Below are 17,376 nucleotides of genomic sequence, written 5' to 3' on the forward strand. Positions count from 1 at the left end.
ATGTGGTCTATTTTTAAAGTCTTTATTAAATTTGTTCCAATATTACTTCTGCTTTATGTTTTGGGTTTTTGGCCATGACTCATATGGGATCTTAGCTTCCTGACCAAGGATCAAACCTGTACCCCCTGCACTGGAAAGCAAAGCCTTAACCACTGGGCTGCCAGTGAAGTCCTGAATGTGTTTCTTTATCTGTCAAACCAGTGTTTGGGTTTCCATGAAGGTCAAATAAGATATATGATCTTGAAGCTACATCTGCAAACTCCAGAGAGCACTACATAAGTTATATTTTTTATTACTACTTTATCTTTGGCCCCCAAATAACAGAACCCACCACTATGCTGAATTATCTAGTTTAATTTTTCAACTTATAAATTACCTAGGCCCCTTGCTTTCTTTTCACTGCTTTCCTGCTGGTTAGTCTTGTGAAAGTGTCTTAGAACCATTGTGAAATACAGGGAAGAGTAATTAGGAATTTTTACTTTTTAAAATTATTTAAAGATACTTAATGGAGAGTTAGTTGAAAATAGCCCTATTATTGGAGAGTTTGTTAAGTGGCATGTCACATTTTAAAGGTGCTAAGCCCTTCCAAGGAAATTGCCTGTCATCTGGTTTCAAAACAACCCTGGCAGACTCCTGGTAGATGCTGACACTTTTAATTTTTCCAGAGAGCTGTTAAAATTGTAGAACTTTTGGAACTATATTCCCATACCACCTTGATGGGCCAAATGATTGAATGGAACATGTGATAAGAATCTTTCCTCTGTGATGAAGCACCATGAAAAATCCTGAGTTGGCAACTTGTAAAGTTATTGCAGATCAAGTATCTGAGTTTCTCATTGTCTAAACTATCCGTTAAGAGTTCTCTTGGACTAGAAAGGTCTCTTTGTACATGCAAATAAAATACCATGTCTGTCCTGTTTTCTCTCCAATAAATAGTGCATTACCTCTTAGTTTGGGGCTTTCCCAGTGGCTCAGCAGTAAAGAATCTGCTTGCAGTGCAGTGCAGGAGACACAGGAGATTTAGGTTCGATTCCTGGTTCAGGAAGATCCCCTGGAGAAGGGAATGGCAACCCACTCCAGTATTTTTGCCTGGAGAATTCCATGTACAGAGGAGCCTGGCAGTCTGCAGTCCATGGGGTTGCGAAAGAGTCAGACACGACTTAGTGGTTAAAAACAGAAAGTTCTCAGAGGATACATTTCATTGACTGTGGTTTGATACTGGGTTAGTTAAGAGGCAAAGTTGGTTAGGCTTCAAGCAGGTTTGCTTTCAGGGTTTTCAAATTCCTAGGCTCACTGTAGGAAAATGGCTTGTTTGGGGGAGAAATGACCTGTGTGATAATAGGATGCTCCGTTCCAATTCAGCACGAATCGGGCAGCTGGTGGCCATCCACTGTCAGGACTCTCTGTGGAAATCAGTGGATTTCAGTTGTATATCAGGATTTTAACTAAGGTCTCGCATCTGGTTAACCAGAGTGAAGTAACTGGGGCACCAGCCTCTCTCTTCTGTGTATTCTCCTTCAAGACAGCTTGGATGTGATCAGGTGGATGCCAGAGAATCTATTATAGTGCTGACAAACACTAATCAGAGATAGGCTCCTGATTTTAAATTTAACTTCAGTACGCGCTATTAACTTTTCTAACATTGTGTGCTTTTGATAGTCTCATTTGCATGATTTTATAAATATGCATTTCTGGCTACAATTTTATTATCTGAGTGTTCTTTTATTTAACATAAGTTTTTAGAGGAGTTTTTTTTTACCTTAAGAGTGTGGAAAGATGATCAATCTATTTGTGGTTGGGCTCTATGTTGTCATTATCATCAGAGTAGTATAGTGCAGAGATTAGGATTGATGGAATCAAAATGCCTGGATTCAGATCCTACTTCCTCCCCCGACTTGTGTTGAGTTGTAATTTAACTGTACAGAGGTTGTTTAACCCTATAAGCCTTAGCCTTGCCTTTTAAAATTTATTTATTTATTGAAATATAGTTGATTTACAATGTTGTGTTAGTTCCAGGTGTACAACAAAATAATTTAGTCATGCATACATATATACAGTATGTATGTATATTCTTTTTCAGATTCTTTTCCCTTCTAGGTTATTTTAAAATATTAAATATAGTTCCCTGTGTTATACAGTAGGTCCTTGGTGTTTATGTACTTTTTACATATACTGGGTTGGCCAAAAGTTTCCTTTGGGTTTTTCCATAAGATGTTGGGAAAAACCTGAATGAATCTTTCGGCTAACCCAATGGGAGTGTGTATTTGTTAATCCTAAACTCCTAATGTATCCCTCTTTTGGTAACCCATACGTTTTCTATGTCTATGGATCTATTTCTGTTTTGTAAATAAGTTCATTTGTATTTTTTTTCCTAAGAGTCCGCACAGAAGCAATATCATACGGTATCTCTTTCTCTGTCTGGTTTACTGCACTTGGTACCATCATCTCCAGGTCCATCCATGTTGCTACAAATGGCGTTATTTCATTCTTTCCTACGGCTGAGAAATGTTCCATTGTATGCATGTACCACATCTTCTTTCTTCTTTCGTTTGCTGGTGGACATTTCTATTGCTGCTATGCTTTGGCTGTCGTTAATATCGCGGCAGTGAATATTGGAATGCATGTATCCTTCTGAATTATGCTAAGCTGCTTCAGTCGTGTCCGACTCTGTGCAACCGCATAGATGGCAGCCCACCAGGCTCCCCCCACCGCCCCCCGGGATTCTCCAGGCAAGAACACTGGAGTGGGTTGCCATTTCCTTCTCCAGTGAATGAAAGTGAAGTCGCTCAGTCATGTCCGACTCTTAGCAACCCCATGGACTGCAGCCTACCAGGCTCCTCCATCCATGGGATTTTCCAGGCAAGAGTATTGGAGTGGGGTGCCACTGCCTTCTCCAATTATAGTTTTCTCTAAATATATGCCTAAGACTCTTCCTTTAATGGAGATAATAATAGCATTTTCCAGATAGGGTTTTTGAGAAGATTCCATTAAAATGGCATATATATATATCAGCCAGCTTTTGCTATGTTATGCTCCAGTAACAAATTAACCTAAAATATCAATATCTCACAGCAGCAGAGATCTGTTTTTCATTCATCCATCATCAGTTGGCTCTGCCCTGCTCCGTATTCTCTTCATTGTGAGACACACCACCAGTGGAAGAAGCAGCTTCCCCTGGTCTCATGACAGAGGCAAGACTCATTGTGGCTTTAATAGCTTCTGCCCGGAAGCAGCACGTGGCACTTCTGTTCATATTTAATTGGCCAAAGGAAGTCATGAGGCCAAGCCTAGTATCAGTGAGTGGGTGCAGTCGTCTATCACAAGCTGCAGTGCACACTGATTGGACCATAGTAGAGGCTCAGTAAATAGGATATTTTAGTTTTTAATCTAGAGCCACTGGAGAGGTGAAAGACAAAGGTACATGATGGTTTAGCTAGTACAGAGAGACTGATACTTAGGTGTTTGTCAATCAGCTCTCTTAAGAGCAAATGGAGGTGCTGATCACTTTCTTTGAACTTTCCAGGGAAAGTGGTCTATGGAGAACCCATCGCAGCAGGTCTCGGCACGGATGGCACCCACCACTGGGATAGAGAATGGCTCCATGCCGCCCATCACGTTATGGGTCCACCCCTGCGACCGGACCCTTCAACGCCTGACTTCCTCATGAATCTGTTGGCTAAGTAATCAATTAGCAGATGACTGTGAAGTGTTTTGCCAAATTAAGATGTTTTTCAAGTCTCGAAATGTGAAGGATTCGCGTGTAGGAGAGTGTGTGATACCATCTGGACCTTCCATTCACCTCCCAGGCTTCTGTTCTTGACCTGACAGGCCCTGGGGACCAAAAAGTATTGGCTTAATTACATTATGATGTGGTGTCAAAACCTCTCCTGACCACAGTGAAATCAGATCATTTTTCCTGAAGTTTTCCTCTGCTTTGATTTTTTTGTTGTTGTCTTTTCTATCTCTTGTTGCTTAGGGCCGGGTCTCTTCCGTATGCCCTAGTTTTATCAGACAGAATATTCTTGAATATTTTCCATGCTGATATAACCCAGGAACTGGATATGCCTGTGGCAGAGATACAAAAGATGATGGTCTAGGGAAGGGCCACAGGTAAAAGGCAAAATCATGCCCTCAGAGCAGGTTATCCCCATGAAAGACCATTCGGACCATTTACAGATGCTTTTTGGCATGGAGGGGGGTGCATTGTGATCATTTTTGTTGATGAATACCCCATTCGTGGGCATTTTGACATTCCCCATTCACAGATACTCAGATCTGAGCTAACAAAGAGCTTTTCACAATAGACTGTACAAGAGTTCACTTGCCGCTTCCTTCCAGCCTTGACAAGCTGCACATTCTCCATTGCGGTTTTCTGAGTTTCAGTTGAGAATGGGGTCAGGAGACCAGGGAAAGGTACGGTGGTTTCCTCCTGACATTTTCTATCTCCTCACCCACCTCAGCTCTCATGTGTGTCTCTTTTACAGCGATGACCTAACCACCACAGGGTCTGACAACTGTACTTTCAACAGCTGCCAGAAAGCTCTTGGGAAGGATGATTTTACTAAGATTCCCAATGGAGTGAATGGTGTTGAGGACCGGATGTCGATAATATGGGAAAAAGGCGTGGTGAGTGTCACGGAATTCAGTTTGTTTTGCTGAATTCTTCAACGAGGATCTGGTCTATTTTAGGACCAAAGTTCCAGAAGCCTTCGTGAGAAGCTTCCTGATTGTTTTCACGGAAGTGGCCACCGGGGACACTGCTGCATCAACACCACCATGCCATCTCCCAAGACAATAACGAAAAATACTTTTCTTCTCTGCATAGTTTAGAGGTGCTTTGTGCCCTGATGCAGACATCAGAGTATAAGTTTAGATTGGGTACCAAGAGGACTATTCTTGAAGTCTTTGAAATGTAATAGCCCTTCTATCTGATTTCCATGCTTGTGAACCCCAGTTCCTCATGTGTCACTGATATAAACACTTGGAATGATTGAAAAGACATGAAGGGTTTTTATTACATTTGTATCCCTTTTTCATATAAAAAGGTAGATGTCCCTTTTAAAGAACTTTTGAATACTATGGTTAAAAAGCTACGGTATGAGGTCACATAAATCATAAATCCAAAGCACAGAGATTTTCTTTTAATTTCACAGTTTAAAAGATTCTACCTGAGGATGAAGAATAATCAAATGGCTAAATGTTCATACATGAGCCTGTCCAGGCAGCTGACGAGTGTAGTTGTAGAGATCAGCGGTGGAGACTTGCTGGGTAGGACCTGAGGTCCCCACTGTCATGCCATTCTCATCTGTCTCTCAGAACCCCTCCCTTCAATGATGTGGTGATCACATCTCTGGACTTCCTTGGTGATCGAGTTGCTAAGACTCCAAGCTTCTGATATAGGAGGTATGGGTTCAATCCCTGGTCAGGGAACTAAGATTCCACATGCATTATGATACAGCCAAAAAAATTTAAAAAAAGAAAAAAAGAAAAGGAATAATCACGTCTATACCCAGAATCCCTTGCACATACCACTCACTGCCAGCCCTAATTTTTTTTTAACCAGGTCTTGTCAATTTTATTTCCAAATGCCTCTTTATTTCCACCTTCATCTCTACCATTCTACTTGGAGTCCCTTGTCTTATTTGGACCATTGTGGTGGTCTCACAGCTAGCATCCCTGCCTCCACTCTCTGGCTTGCTACAATCTATCCTATACTCTAGGACCACCATTGCATTTCAAACACCAGGGTATACTCATGCTACTTTCTTCCCTAAAACCCTTTCATTTTCTACATTACTTCTTGGATGATATTTGAACAATTCATTCACATATAAGGATCTTCAAAGCATCTCTACAGCCCTGTCTTCTGCCCTTTGTCTTCTCCACCCCCTTTTACCTCTCCCTCATCCCAGCTGGCTTTCCTTCTCTTTCTCTTTGCTTAGACTTTCTTGATAACAACAGCCCAACCTTTCATTTTGAACTTGTGTTAACTACAATGAGTAACTTCATTACAGCAGATTTTCATAATATATAAAGTATATTAGTTAGTTAGTTCAGTCGCTTAGTCATGTCCGCCTCTTTGCGACCCCATGAATTGTAGCATGCCAGGCCTCCCTGTCCATCACCAACTACCAGAGTCCACCCAAACCCATGTCCATCGAGTTGGTGATGCCATCCAACCATCTCATCCTCTGTCGTCCCCTTCTCCTCTTGCCCTCAATCTTTCCCAGCATCAGGGTCTTTTCAAATGAGTCAGCTCTTCTCATCAGGTGGACAAAGTATTGGAGTTTCAGCTTTAACATCAGTCCTTCCAATGAACACCCAGGACTGATCTCTTTAGGGTGGACTGGTTGGATCTCCTTGCAGTCCAAGGGACTCTCAAGAGTCTTCTCCAACACCATAGTTCAAAAGCATCAATTCTTCAGCACTCAGCCTTCTATATAGTCCATCTCTCACATCCATACATGACCACTGGAAAAACCATGGCCTTGACTAGACGGACCTTTGTTGACAAAGTAATGTCTCTACTTTTGAATATGCTGTCTAGGTTGGTCATAACTTTCCTTCCAAGGAGTAAGCGTCTTTTAATTTCATGGCTGCAATCACCATCTGCAGTGATTTTAGAGCCCCCCAAAAATAAAGTCTGTCACAGTTTCTGCTGTTTCCCCCATCTATTTGCCATGAAGTGACAGGACCAGCTGCCGTGATCTTAAGGTGTATAAGTGGATCTAAAGTGATCGGAGATTTCTTCATGACATACAGGAATCTATGTTATTTTCTGAAATTTTAGGATGATTTATTTTGGGGAATGTTAACCTTCAGGATGTGGTTCCTAAAGTTTGTTTTGTTTTTTTTTTTTTTTGGTTTTTTTTTTTTTTTTTTTGAGGCAAAGACCCTTTGATAATTAAATAGACCATAAGGATGCTCTTGCCATATAAGTGTGTATAGGGATAAACTCTCAACATTAAAAAAAAATCATTTAGAAGGATCCCACTGAAGTTTGTCCATATTAAAATCTCTTGCAGCAGACTGTCCATGACTATTGGTTCATGTAGATTTTAGTAGAGCAAAAACTGAACCTCTTGGTTGATTTTTCTTTTTTTTAAAAGTGTTGTCACCTGATTTATAGGCCTATCTTATTTTAATTCTATAGTATTCTATATAATATCTACATGATTATCTTATAAGTCTTATCTATAAATCTTAGGTCTGCAATAAATAATCCAGATCATAAATGTAGTAGGTGGTGGAAGTAAAAAGAATTGGAAGTACTATTACCGATATTTAGCTCTTTTCTCTGTGATTCTGGGAAGAATGGGAAAAATCTGAGCAGGTGTTTTGTTAAGCTGATAGGTTTTTGAAAAGTTACTTTCAGGCTTCCATTTTTAACCACATTCATCCCCATCATTATCACTATGATTGTTTAAGATTTATCAGTATTCACAGATGTGTTTGGCCTCACAGTATACAAAATTAGGTGTGGTTCTATTTGGTTCTAAGAGATACAAGTCTCCTACTTTTATTGATAGGAGATTTTTAGTCTTTTATGATTTATCAGAAAAAGAAATGTATTTTCTTCCTTGAATTGTTTTATAGCACAGTGGCAAAATGGATGAAAACCGGTTTGTGGCAGTTACCAGCACAAATGCAGCGAAAATCTTTAACCTCTATCCAAGAAAAGGAAGAATAGCTGTGGGCTCAGATGCTGACATTGTGATTTGGGACCCAAAAGCCACAAGGTAAGCCTAAGTTTTTGTATTACTTGGCTTCTCCATGGAGAAAAAGCACTAACTTGCAAAGAAATTATTCATTGGCCTTAATCAGCCATTTCTTCTTAGGTGATTTATTTAGGCAGGCTCAAGTATTATAAGCACAGGGTACAGATTTGACTGTACAAACATTCTTTTGTTCTCCTTGGCATAGAAGATGCAAAAGTTGTGTTGCTTACCTTCTGTGGAAATGCATATGTGTATAAAACCAATATGACTTTCCCAATTCAGTGCTTGGCAGGCGCCTGAGTTCACAGGGAGGAAAGGTACAGAGCAATGAAGAAAAGGAAAGGCTTAGTTTAAAAAGGGTTGCATTGAAAACTCGAAATAATTATAGCCTTTTTCAAGCTTTCAGATAGAAAAATTCCAGCACAAAGGATGTCACTTTTAGTCCTCCACATTTTCCAGCTGAGTGCATCTTGAGCCTGTCGTTCCCAGTAGACTCCGGCTTTTTGTTTCCAATTTCCATAATTCTATGTTAGTATTGCAGGTTTGGCCAATTCTACCAACTCAGAAAAGCATTCGGTAGAGGCTGAAGCTTTGTTCATTTCTCCTGATAGGATGTTGATGCAGACCACATCTGCATCCTGGTCGTGTTTTTCATAAACTCTGCAGCTGCTAATAGAGAAAACCCCACATACTTTAACATTGCGTGTGTGTGCGCACGAGTGTCGATGCACATGTGTATGTGTAAATGGGGATAGGTAAGACCGTCTACTATTACCAAAGAGACATTTGTTTAAAGGTGTTATGTGGTGGTAAACAAAAGTCTATGTGGACAGACCCTGTTTTATCGGACTTCAGACACCGTGTGTTTGAGGGATTGTGGCAAACCTGCTTGGAGCAAGGCTCCATTTTCCCAACAATATTTGCTCAGTTTGTGTCTCTGCATCGTATTTTGGTAATTCTTGCAATATTTCAAACTTTTTCATTATTATTATATCGGTTATGGTGATCAGTGGTCTTTGATGTCACTGTTGTAATTGTCTGGGGATGAACTGAGGCTATGCAAGACAATGGGCTTGACACATGCTGTGTGTGTTCTCACTACTCTACTTGATGGCCATTTGTTTGCACTCCCCCGCTTCTTGCACCTCCCATTCCCTGTAATACAATGGCATTGAAATTAAGCCAGTTAATAACCCTATAGCAGCCTCTAAGTGTTCAAGGAAAGGGAACAATTTCATGTCTCTCACTTTAAATCAGAAGCTCAAAATGATTAAGCTTTGTGAGGAAGGCACGCTAAAAGCTGAGATAGGCTGAAAGAGAGGCCTCATGCATCAAACCGCTAGCCAAGTGGTGAATGAAAAGAAAAAGTTCCTGAAGGAAATTAAGAGTACTCCTCCAGTGAACACATGAATGATGAGAAAGTGAAACAGCCTTGTTGCTGATATGAAAAAAGTTTTAGTGGTCTGGATAGATGATCAGACCAGCCATAACAGTCCCTTAAACCAAAGCCTAATCCAGAGCTTTACCTCTCTTCAATTCTGTGAAGTCTGAGAGATGTGAGGAAACTGCAGAAGAATATTCATGGTTTGAAGTTAGCAACGATTTGTTCATGAGGTTTCAGGAAAGAAGTCGTCTCCATCACATAAAATTGCAAGGTGAGGCAGCAAGTGCTGACGTCGAAACTGCAGCAAGTTATCCAGAGAATCTAGCAAAAATATTTCGTGAAGGTGGCTATACGCCACAACAGATTGTCAGTATAAATGAAAATGCATTATATATTCCCAATATCAGAAGAAGATACCGCCTAGGACTTTCATAGCTAGTGAGAAGTCAATGCCTGACTTCAAAGCTACAAAGGACAGGCTGACTCTTTTGTTAGGGGCTAATGCAGTTGGTGACTTTAAGTAAAAGCCAGTGCTCATTTACCATCCTGAAAATCTTAGGGCCCTTAAAAATTATGCTAAATCTACTCTGCTTCTACTCTGTAAATGGACCAACAAAGTCTGGATGACAGTACATCTGTTTGCTGAGTATTTTAAGTCCACTCATGAGACCTGCTTCTCAGGGAAAAAAAAAAAGTCCTTTTGAAATATGACTGTACCTGGTGACCCAAAAGCTCTGATGGAGACTCATGTTGTTTTCATGCCTGCTAATCCAACATCCATTCTGCAGCTCATGGGTCAGGAATAATTCCAACTTTCAAGTCTTATTGTTTAAGCAATACATTCGGGGAGATTACAGTTGCCCTAGATAGTGATTCCTCTGATGGATCCAGAAAGTCAGATGAAAACCTCTTGGAAAGGATTCACCATTCTAGATGCTGTTAAGAACATTTGTGATTCATGGGAAGTGGTCAAAATAGCAACATTCACAAGCGTTGGGAAGAAGTTGATTCCAACCCTCATGGATGACTTTGAGGGAATCAAGACTTCAGAGGAGAAAGTAACTGTACATGTGGTGGAAGTAGCAAGAGAACTAGAATTAGAAGCCTGAGGTTATGAATTAATTGCTGGAATCTCATGATAAAATTTCATGGATGGAAAGTAGTTTCTCATGAGCAAGCAAAGAGAGTGGTTTCTTGAGATGAAGTTACTATGAAGGTGTTGAAATGACAACAAAGGATTTACAATATTCTGTAAGCTTAGTTGAGATAAAGCAGAGGCCAGGTTTGAGAGGATCGACTTCAATTTTGAAAAAAGTTCTGCTGTAGGTAAAATGTCATCAAACAGTATTGCATGTGGCAGAGACTTTTTTTTTTTTCATGAAAGGAAGAGCCAATCATTGCAGCAGACTTTATTGTTGCCTTATTTTAAGACAATTTCCAGACTTCTCTTGTGGTCCAGTGATTAAGAATCCAATGCAGGGGACATGGGTTCCATATCTGGTCAGGGAAGATTCCACATGCTGTAGGGCAGCTAAGCCCATGCACCACAGCTGCTGAAGACTGCACGCCCTAGAGCCCATGTTCCGCAACAAGGGAAGCCACCACAACAAGAAGCTCGCTTGCCTAGAGAAAGCTCGCGCAGAGCAGTGAAGATCCAACACAACCAAAAATAAATAAATAATAATAAAAAAGAAATTGCCACAGCTGCCGAAGCCTTCAGCAACCACCATCCTGATCAGCCTGCAGCCATCAACATCCAAGCAAGACCCTCCATCAGCCAAAAGATTAGGACTTTGCTGAAGGCTCAGATGATGGTTAGCCTTTTATAGCAATAAAATAATTTTTCATTAAGGTATGCATAGTGTTTCTTTAGACATAATGCTATTGCACACTTAATAGACTACAGTACAGCGTGATCATGACTTTTATTTGCCCTGGGAAACCAAAAAATTCATGTGACTTGCTTCATTGTGATAATCGCTTTATTCCAGTGCTCTGGAACCAAACCTGCCCTCTCTCCAAGCTATGCCTGTATTCTTCCAGGTTCATTATTCATGGAGTCTCTTCAACCACCTATTCAACCCCATTTCTCACATTCTGCAGTTTTCACATTGAAAAAGATGAATAATGATAGTGCAAAAAATTCTGACTGTGGATTAGAGAAAATTCTTAAAGGGTTGGAGAAGTAAGATATAAGTCAAAGAAATCCAAAGAGAGCTAGATCATTTCAGTACATCCTGCCAAGTAAAGATAACATTTCTCTGTGTTTCAAAAGGACATTAAAATAAGAAAAGTTTGTTATTTTTTTTTTAAGACTCTGAAAATCAGAGAAATAGAACCCAGTATTTCCTTTGCCTCCCTGGTCACCGCAGGCAAAATAGCTGAGAACACCTAAAAATAAAAAGTATTGCAAAGAATGACACCAGCCAAACTAGATAAATGTAAAATAACCATAGTAATACATATCTTATTTTTGTGTAACACTTTCTTAGGTTATAAAACGTTTTCGCATTTCTTATGTGATTCTAAAAAAAAACCATCTGAAGTAGGCATAATAATTATTATTAATATCTCATTACAGATGAGAGAGTGGACATTCAGAGACCTTAAATGATATGCCTGGGTCCTGCAGCTTAGCATTGATGACCTAGGACCAGACCTACACAGCAGGCTCTCAGGCTGTGCTGGTTTTCATTATGCTTAGCCCTTAGTTATATACAATAAGCAGACATCAAGAGAGAAGACTCAGAAAAAAAAATGAAGTCGCTCAGTCGTGTCCGACTCTTTGCGACCCGTGGACTGTAGCCCACCAAGCTCCTCTGTCCATGGGATTCTCCAGGCAAGAATACTGGAGTGGGTTGCCATTTCCTTCTCCAGGGGATCTTCCTGACCCAGGGAATGAACTCAGGTCTCCCACATTGCAGGCAGACGCTTTAACCTCTGCACCACCAGGGAAGCCCGAGAAGACTCAGAACTAGTAATCAAAGGCCAATATGTAACCTTTCCCCAAAAGACACATATATAAAAATGTAAATATTTAATTTTCTGTTATCATTACTGTTATAAAGTGAAGGACAGGTATTATATAAGAAATACTAGAGAACTGATGAAAAAAGTGGTAGAGAGAAACTTAAAAGCACAGAGGCTTTTTGGCTTGACCTTAAGTTAGTTCTTTTAGGCTAGAAATTAGGGAAATTAAGCAAGTAATATATAGATCTTTAAAAAGAATAAGAACTTAACATCTGGATCATTATAGGCTATTATTCTGGAACAAGTTAATAGGAAAGGAAGGACAAAGAATGTTATAGAAATCAGTAGCTAACACTGGTGAGAGAGTGGTCTAAATTTATATAGTCTAAAAACATGACTCAAAGAGGCATAATCACAGCCTATAAATATCTTCCAAGCAACAATAAATGTGTAAGTAAAGGAAGCAAATTATTCACAACCTTGAGTTCAGGTCGTTTTTCTTTGTCCAGTTGTCTAAGGAAGACAATGCTTTACACCTGAGCTGGTGTCGTTCTCAGACATTATGAGAGCCAAGGAGACTCCTAAGGCTGGTACCAACAGGAGACAGATATCCAGGGGAAGGGTTAAGGAGAAGATCCACAGGGACTGGTCTGCCAATGGCTGTCCACATGTCTAGGAATTGGACAGGACAGTCAACACTCCGAATGTTTTCATTTCTCTCGTCTTTGAGGGGCTTCCCTAGTGGCTAGACGGTAAACAATCTGCCTGCAATTTAGGAGACCCCATTGGATCCCAGGGTTGATGAGGAAAATGGGAAAGATTTTCTTCAGCAAAGATTAAAATGAGAGGAAAAGTGAAGAGAACATTATTTCCTCACACTTTTAACTTACTGCAGGTTATCAATAAATAATTGTTGAAAGAATGAATGAATGAAGATGAATTAAGGGTAAAGGATTTTCTGAGCAAAGGAGGAAGAACTGGTTTACAGGTCTTCTTTTCCTTGTGTCCCCTTTATTTTTAGGTTGGGAAGCAATTAGCTTTTTAAGCAACTCTTATAATAGGAAAAGAAAATGAAGTTGACAGAGAGCTATCTTCCTGGTTCATTCACGCATTCACTCAGCAAGGAGCGGCACTGAGAGACAGGCATGAGGGTCAAAGTTATCCAAGAGCCAGGCCCTGCCTTTGGGAAGCTGACAGTCTAGGAATGTGTTAAGAATATCACGTGCTAGGCAAAAACAAGGCACCACTGAAGTTCAGAGAAAGAAAGATCCTTCTTGTATTGGTGCAGTCTTTGGCAAAAGACCTGTAGGCCCACCATTAAGAGAGGAGAGAAAATGAGACTTCTAATCCTGAGCGTGTGACCCAGGGATCGAACTCTAGTCTCCCATGTGGCAGGCAGATTCTTTACCGTCTGAGCCACGAGGGAAGCCCTGACTTGAGAGTCAAGGCTAAACATGAGGTCAGATAAACCGAGGCATGGACAGGAGGGTCTGTCTGGGTGGGGGCAGTTAAGGTTTGGGGTTACGAGGCAGAAAGAACAGGTTCAAGATGTATAAGGGAGCAGAAGGATGAGGAGGCCGTGGGCTGCCTGTCTTCCGGTTTTAATTTTGTTTATTACAGATAAAGGCAGTTTTAAATAGAGCTTGTCTAGTGGGGAAGCATTATTTAATTAAATGAACAAATAGATGTATCTATAGTTTTTTTTCTTTTAAACATATCCCTTTTTATTTTACATGATTTTATTATTACCTGAAGGCTGGTGATGTGAAAGCTTTCTGTCTAACCACACCATTAGAGATTGGACAGAATTTTCCTTCCAAATTTCCCGAAAGGTTTTAGCAAAAGCAATCGCCCAACTATGCCAAATGAAAGCAATGTGCATTTCACCCAAGAGCCTGAAGGGGGAGCACACAGCCCACCCTGAGCTAGGGGCCCCAACGAGGCCAATCTAGCTGCTGGTTATGCAAGAACAAGCCAGCCCCTGGAGGATGGATGCACTTCCTAATGATTTTTGGCTTCATGGTACATAGATGTTTTCCTTTCTTTTTTTCTTTTTAATTCTCATTACTTTTTAATGGCATGTGAGGTAAGTATGCTTGCAACACAATCTGTAACCTTAAAAATGGGTTGCATTAAAGTGACTGAGGGAGATGAGAAAGAAAAGCAGTACACCAAGCTTTTTTTTTTTTCTTTTAAACTTGTAAAAAGCCAGATGATTCCAGAGTGAGGAATCTGACATGTGGTGATAGATGGTGAGACAGGATTGGCAGTGGGAGTCTGTAGAGAAGGTTTGGACATCCTGATGATAGATTACCTAAGACGTTGCTAGCCTGTAAAAATTTCTGCAAAAATCAAGTCCAATAGCTCTTCTGTGTCATCGCACAATCAAAACAAACTGCATTTCGTGCATATGGAGCATTCACCTTTTTTGGAAGTAAAAAAGAGTCTGCTGTATGCAGCGTGACAGCCCACAGAGCCAGGGTCTATTGCTGTGACAGAGGTATGTGTCCTAACACGTCACAACTTGAGTCAGAGCTTCAAATTTAAGGACACATTGCCAATCTAAATGTTTGGCCCATTTCTGCAGGATATCTTGGAACTTAGAATCAGGAGGATGAAATTCAGAGTGTGAGTTTCATATGATGTCAAGACAAAATCTTTCAATATTACGTGAAGACAGAGACCAGCCAAACTGGCCAACTTGTTAAAAACCTTATTAGTGAAGATGGCATGTAAGTTACTTGCAAGCCCATAGCAGCAGCAGTAACTCACGTTCTGGCAATTTGAGACTATCCTATGAGCTTCCGTTCTTCTGTATTCATTAAATAGCACTTAGTTACTATGGCAACTGTCCCTTTTCAGTATTTATGAGCTGCAGGGTATCTCACAGAATCTCAAGCACACAAACACACAGTTAACACACTGTGTACACTGGAACATGTCTTGAAGACTTCTAGGCTGGACTATGTTTTGCAAAGCAGGCATACTTTGCTCACAGTTATTTGTGTGTATTATTTTTTAACTCAATTGTTGCAGGTTTTGACCTTGAATACGCCATGCTTGAAGGCATTGGGCTCTTCCTGCCTAATTTCCTTCCCTTTCTCATTGAAGATAGAGATAAATGAATTTAACTGTATTCAGAGAAGAGTAATGACTTGCAGCTTATGAAAGTGCCCTCCCGGATCTAGAGAGGGCCTTGTGTGCGAAAGAAAGCAGGATAAGAATGATGGTTTCATCCTTGGGCAGTGGGGATTGTGGGACTTGGGGAAAAACACGAAATAGGGAGTAAGGTGCCCTTTGGTAAATCGTGGTGACTGTGGTTGATTATTATAGCTGTGTTGTCAGTGACTATTTCATAGAAGCTACTGGGCATTTCCCCTAAAAGTTGCACAGTGTGTACCATTTAACTAATTTGTACACTATGATCTTCCTTCTCAAAAGGAGTGTCAGCACGCCCACATACTAGCACACATCCACAGACACACAAACACAGCTACCGTGTCTCTGCTTGTAAATGCTGGTCAGCCTGAAGGCTCTGGTTTTAATTCCTGTTTCTAAGACTGTTTATAACTCACGCCTCCTCTAGTCCCCAAACCCACACTATTGCAGCACACATCCTGTGGGAGGAGAGAAGAGAGAGCCAAGCCTTGTACCAGATGGGCGATGGGAAACACGGATGATTTACGCCATGATTTTTCACCGGGTTGCCTTGCAGACATTCATGGGGGCAGCATGGCGTCCAGTGAAGGTGGTCCAGTCTCTGCTTTTGCACAGCTATCCAAGCACCCACCACGTAGTAGATTTACCATAGATTTATAGAGCAGTTATGACAATTCTCTGGCAAATGATAGCAAAGTATCTTGAGGAATAAATGACTTTTGCTAATCCACACAAAATCTAGCCTACCTGCTGGGGCAGGAGCAGAACAAGGTTGTAAAGGGAAGGCCTTGGCTGTTCGGTTCCTTTTCTGTCTGCCACATGCTCACTGGGTGTGACCTTGGGAATGTTATTTAGTTTTTCTGAATGTCAGTCCCTTTATTTGTAAAATAGGGATGATGATGATGTCTAATCTCATAGCATTGTTGTGTTTAAGATAGTGTACATAAAATGCTTGGTATAATAAACCAAATAAAAAACAAACTATTTGAAATGCTCTGTACATAATTAATGTTCATAATTAAATGCTCTGTCCATAATTAATGTGCCTGGTATGCAGGAGGTGCTCAGTACTTGTAGGTAGTCAGTGGCAGTAGATGGTCAATTGATTAAATAAGTGGGAGCTATCGTTAACTATAATTGTGATTCAAAAGCAGACCAAACAGTACTAAAATTATATGAAATTATACTAAAATCATGTGAAAGCTCAATCTCTTGTATTTCTTACTCACCTGCAACTTGCAGCAAAAAGGACTAAAATGAAGATGATTAGATGGATTCTTTTGGCTAAGAAATCTGATTAAATCAGAACTCATGGGCCCCTAGAGCTGACTCCTTTAAGAGATTACTTGCAGTAAAACCGTTTCAACAAACCACAAAGATCCACTCTGTGACCTTCAGAAGATATTTGTTTTTTAAAAAGTTTTGGACTATGTGTGAGAAAAACTAGCTTGCTGATTACATATGGATAAAATTTTCTCCACTATTTATTCCAGGTTGTTTATTTAAACATGTTCTTATGCAACTGAACATTTCAAGTGAACTAGAAATGATTTCCAAGGACTTCACTACTAATAACTGCAATTTTTTTCAAATTATAAAAGAAAAGCAGCTTAGAAACAGATCACAGTAACCCATTCTATTACTGATGTTTTGCCTTTGCCAGAGTAAGCACAGTTTATTTTAAGCATTAGGATTTGGGCAAAAAATAAGCACCAAGGGGAGGTGGTTGTATGAAAGGCGTAGTCTTTTCTAACTAAGCACCTGCTCTATTTTTCTTCCTGCCACACATATATCATACATTTTTCTGTCTTTGGCATTTGCCTGTCTTATTTACAGCGATATCCCTAGGTACCAAAACAGTGCCAGGAATACATAGAAGTTCAGTAGTTATTTGCTGAGTGACTAAACCAGATATTAATTGTCTTGGGCCAGTGAATAAATGTGACTTTAAATTTTTGGTTGGGCCTTGTTGATCTGTTCCTGAAACAGGTTCAAGATCCAGGTTTTACATTTTCCCATCTGAGTTGGAAAAAACAGAAAGATCCCTGGCACTTCTGTCTTCTCCTTCCCCAAGGCAGTGCTCGACAAGGATACATTCCAGAGTCAGGGGCCAGGAGCATTGCCATGAATGTGGCTTAAGCCAGA

General features: G+C 40.3%; 1 protein-coding gene across 2 annotated transcripts in view; it reads left to right on the forward strand.

Annotated features, from left to right (window-relative positions):
• The window catches only part of DPYS (dihydropyrimidinase), a 100,963-nt gene that overhangs the window by 48,128 nt on the left and 35,459 nt on the right, over positions 1–17,376 (forward strand). For both annotated transcript variants that reach the window (XM_040261896.1, XM_040261897.1), the window contains exons 5-7: positions 3,524–3,680; positions 4,485–4,626; positions 7,597–7,739. In XM_040261896.1, coding sequence (XP_040117830.1) covers positions 3,524–3,680; positions 4,485–4,626; positions 7,597–7,739 — 442 coding nt within the window. The remainder of the gene's footprint in view (positions 1–3,523; positions 3,681–4,484; positions 4,627–7,596; positions 7,740–17,376) is intronic.

Source organism: Oryx dammah, unplaced genomic scaffold (genome assembly GCF_014754425.2).
Source record: "Oryx dammah isolate SB20612 unplaced genomic scaffold, SCBI_Odam_1.1 HiC_scaffold_19, whole genome shotgun sequence".
Taxonomy (NCBI): Eukaryota; Metazoa; Chordata; class Mammalia; order Artiodactyla; family Bovidae; genus Oryx; species Oryx dammah.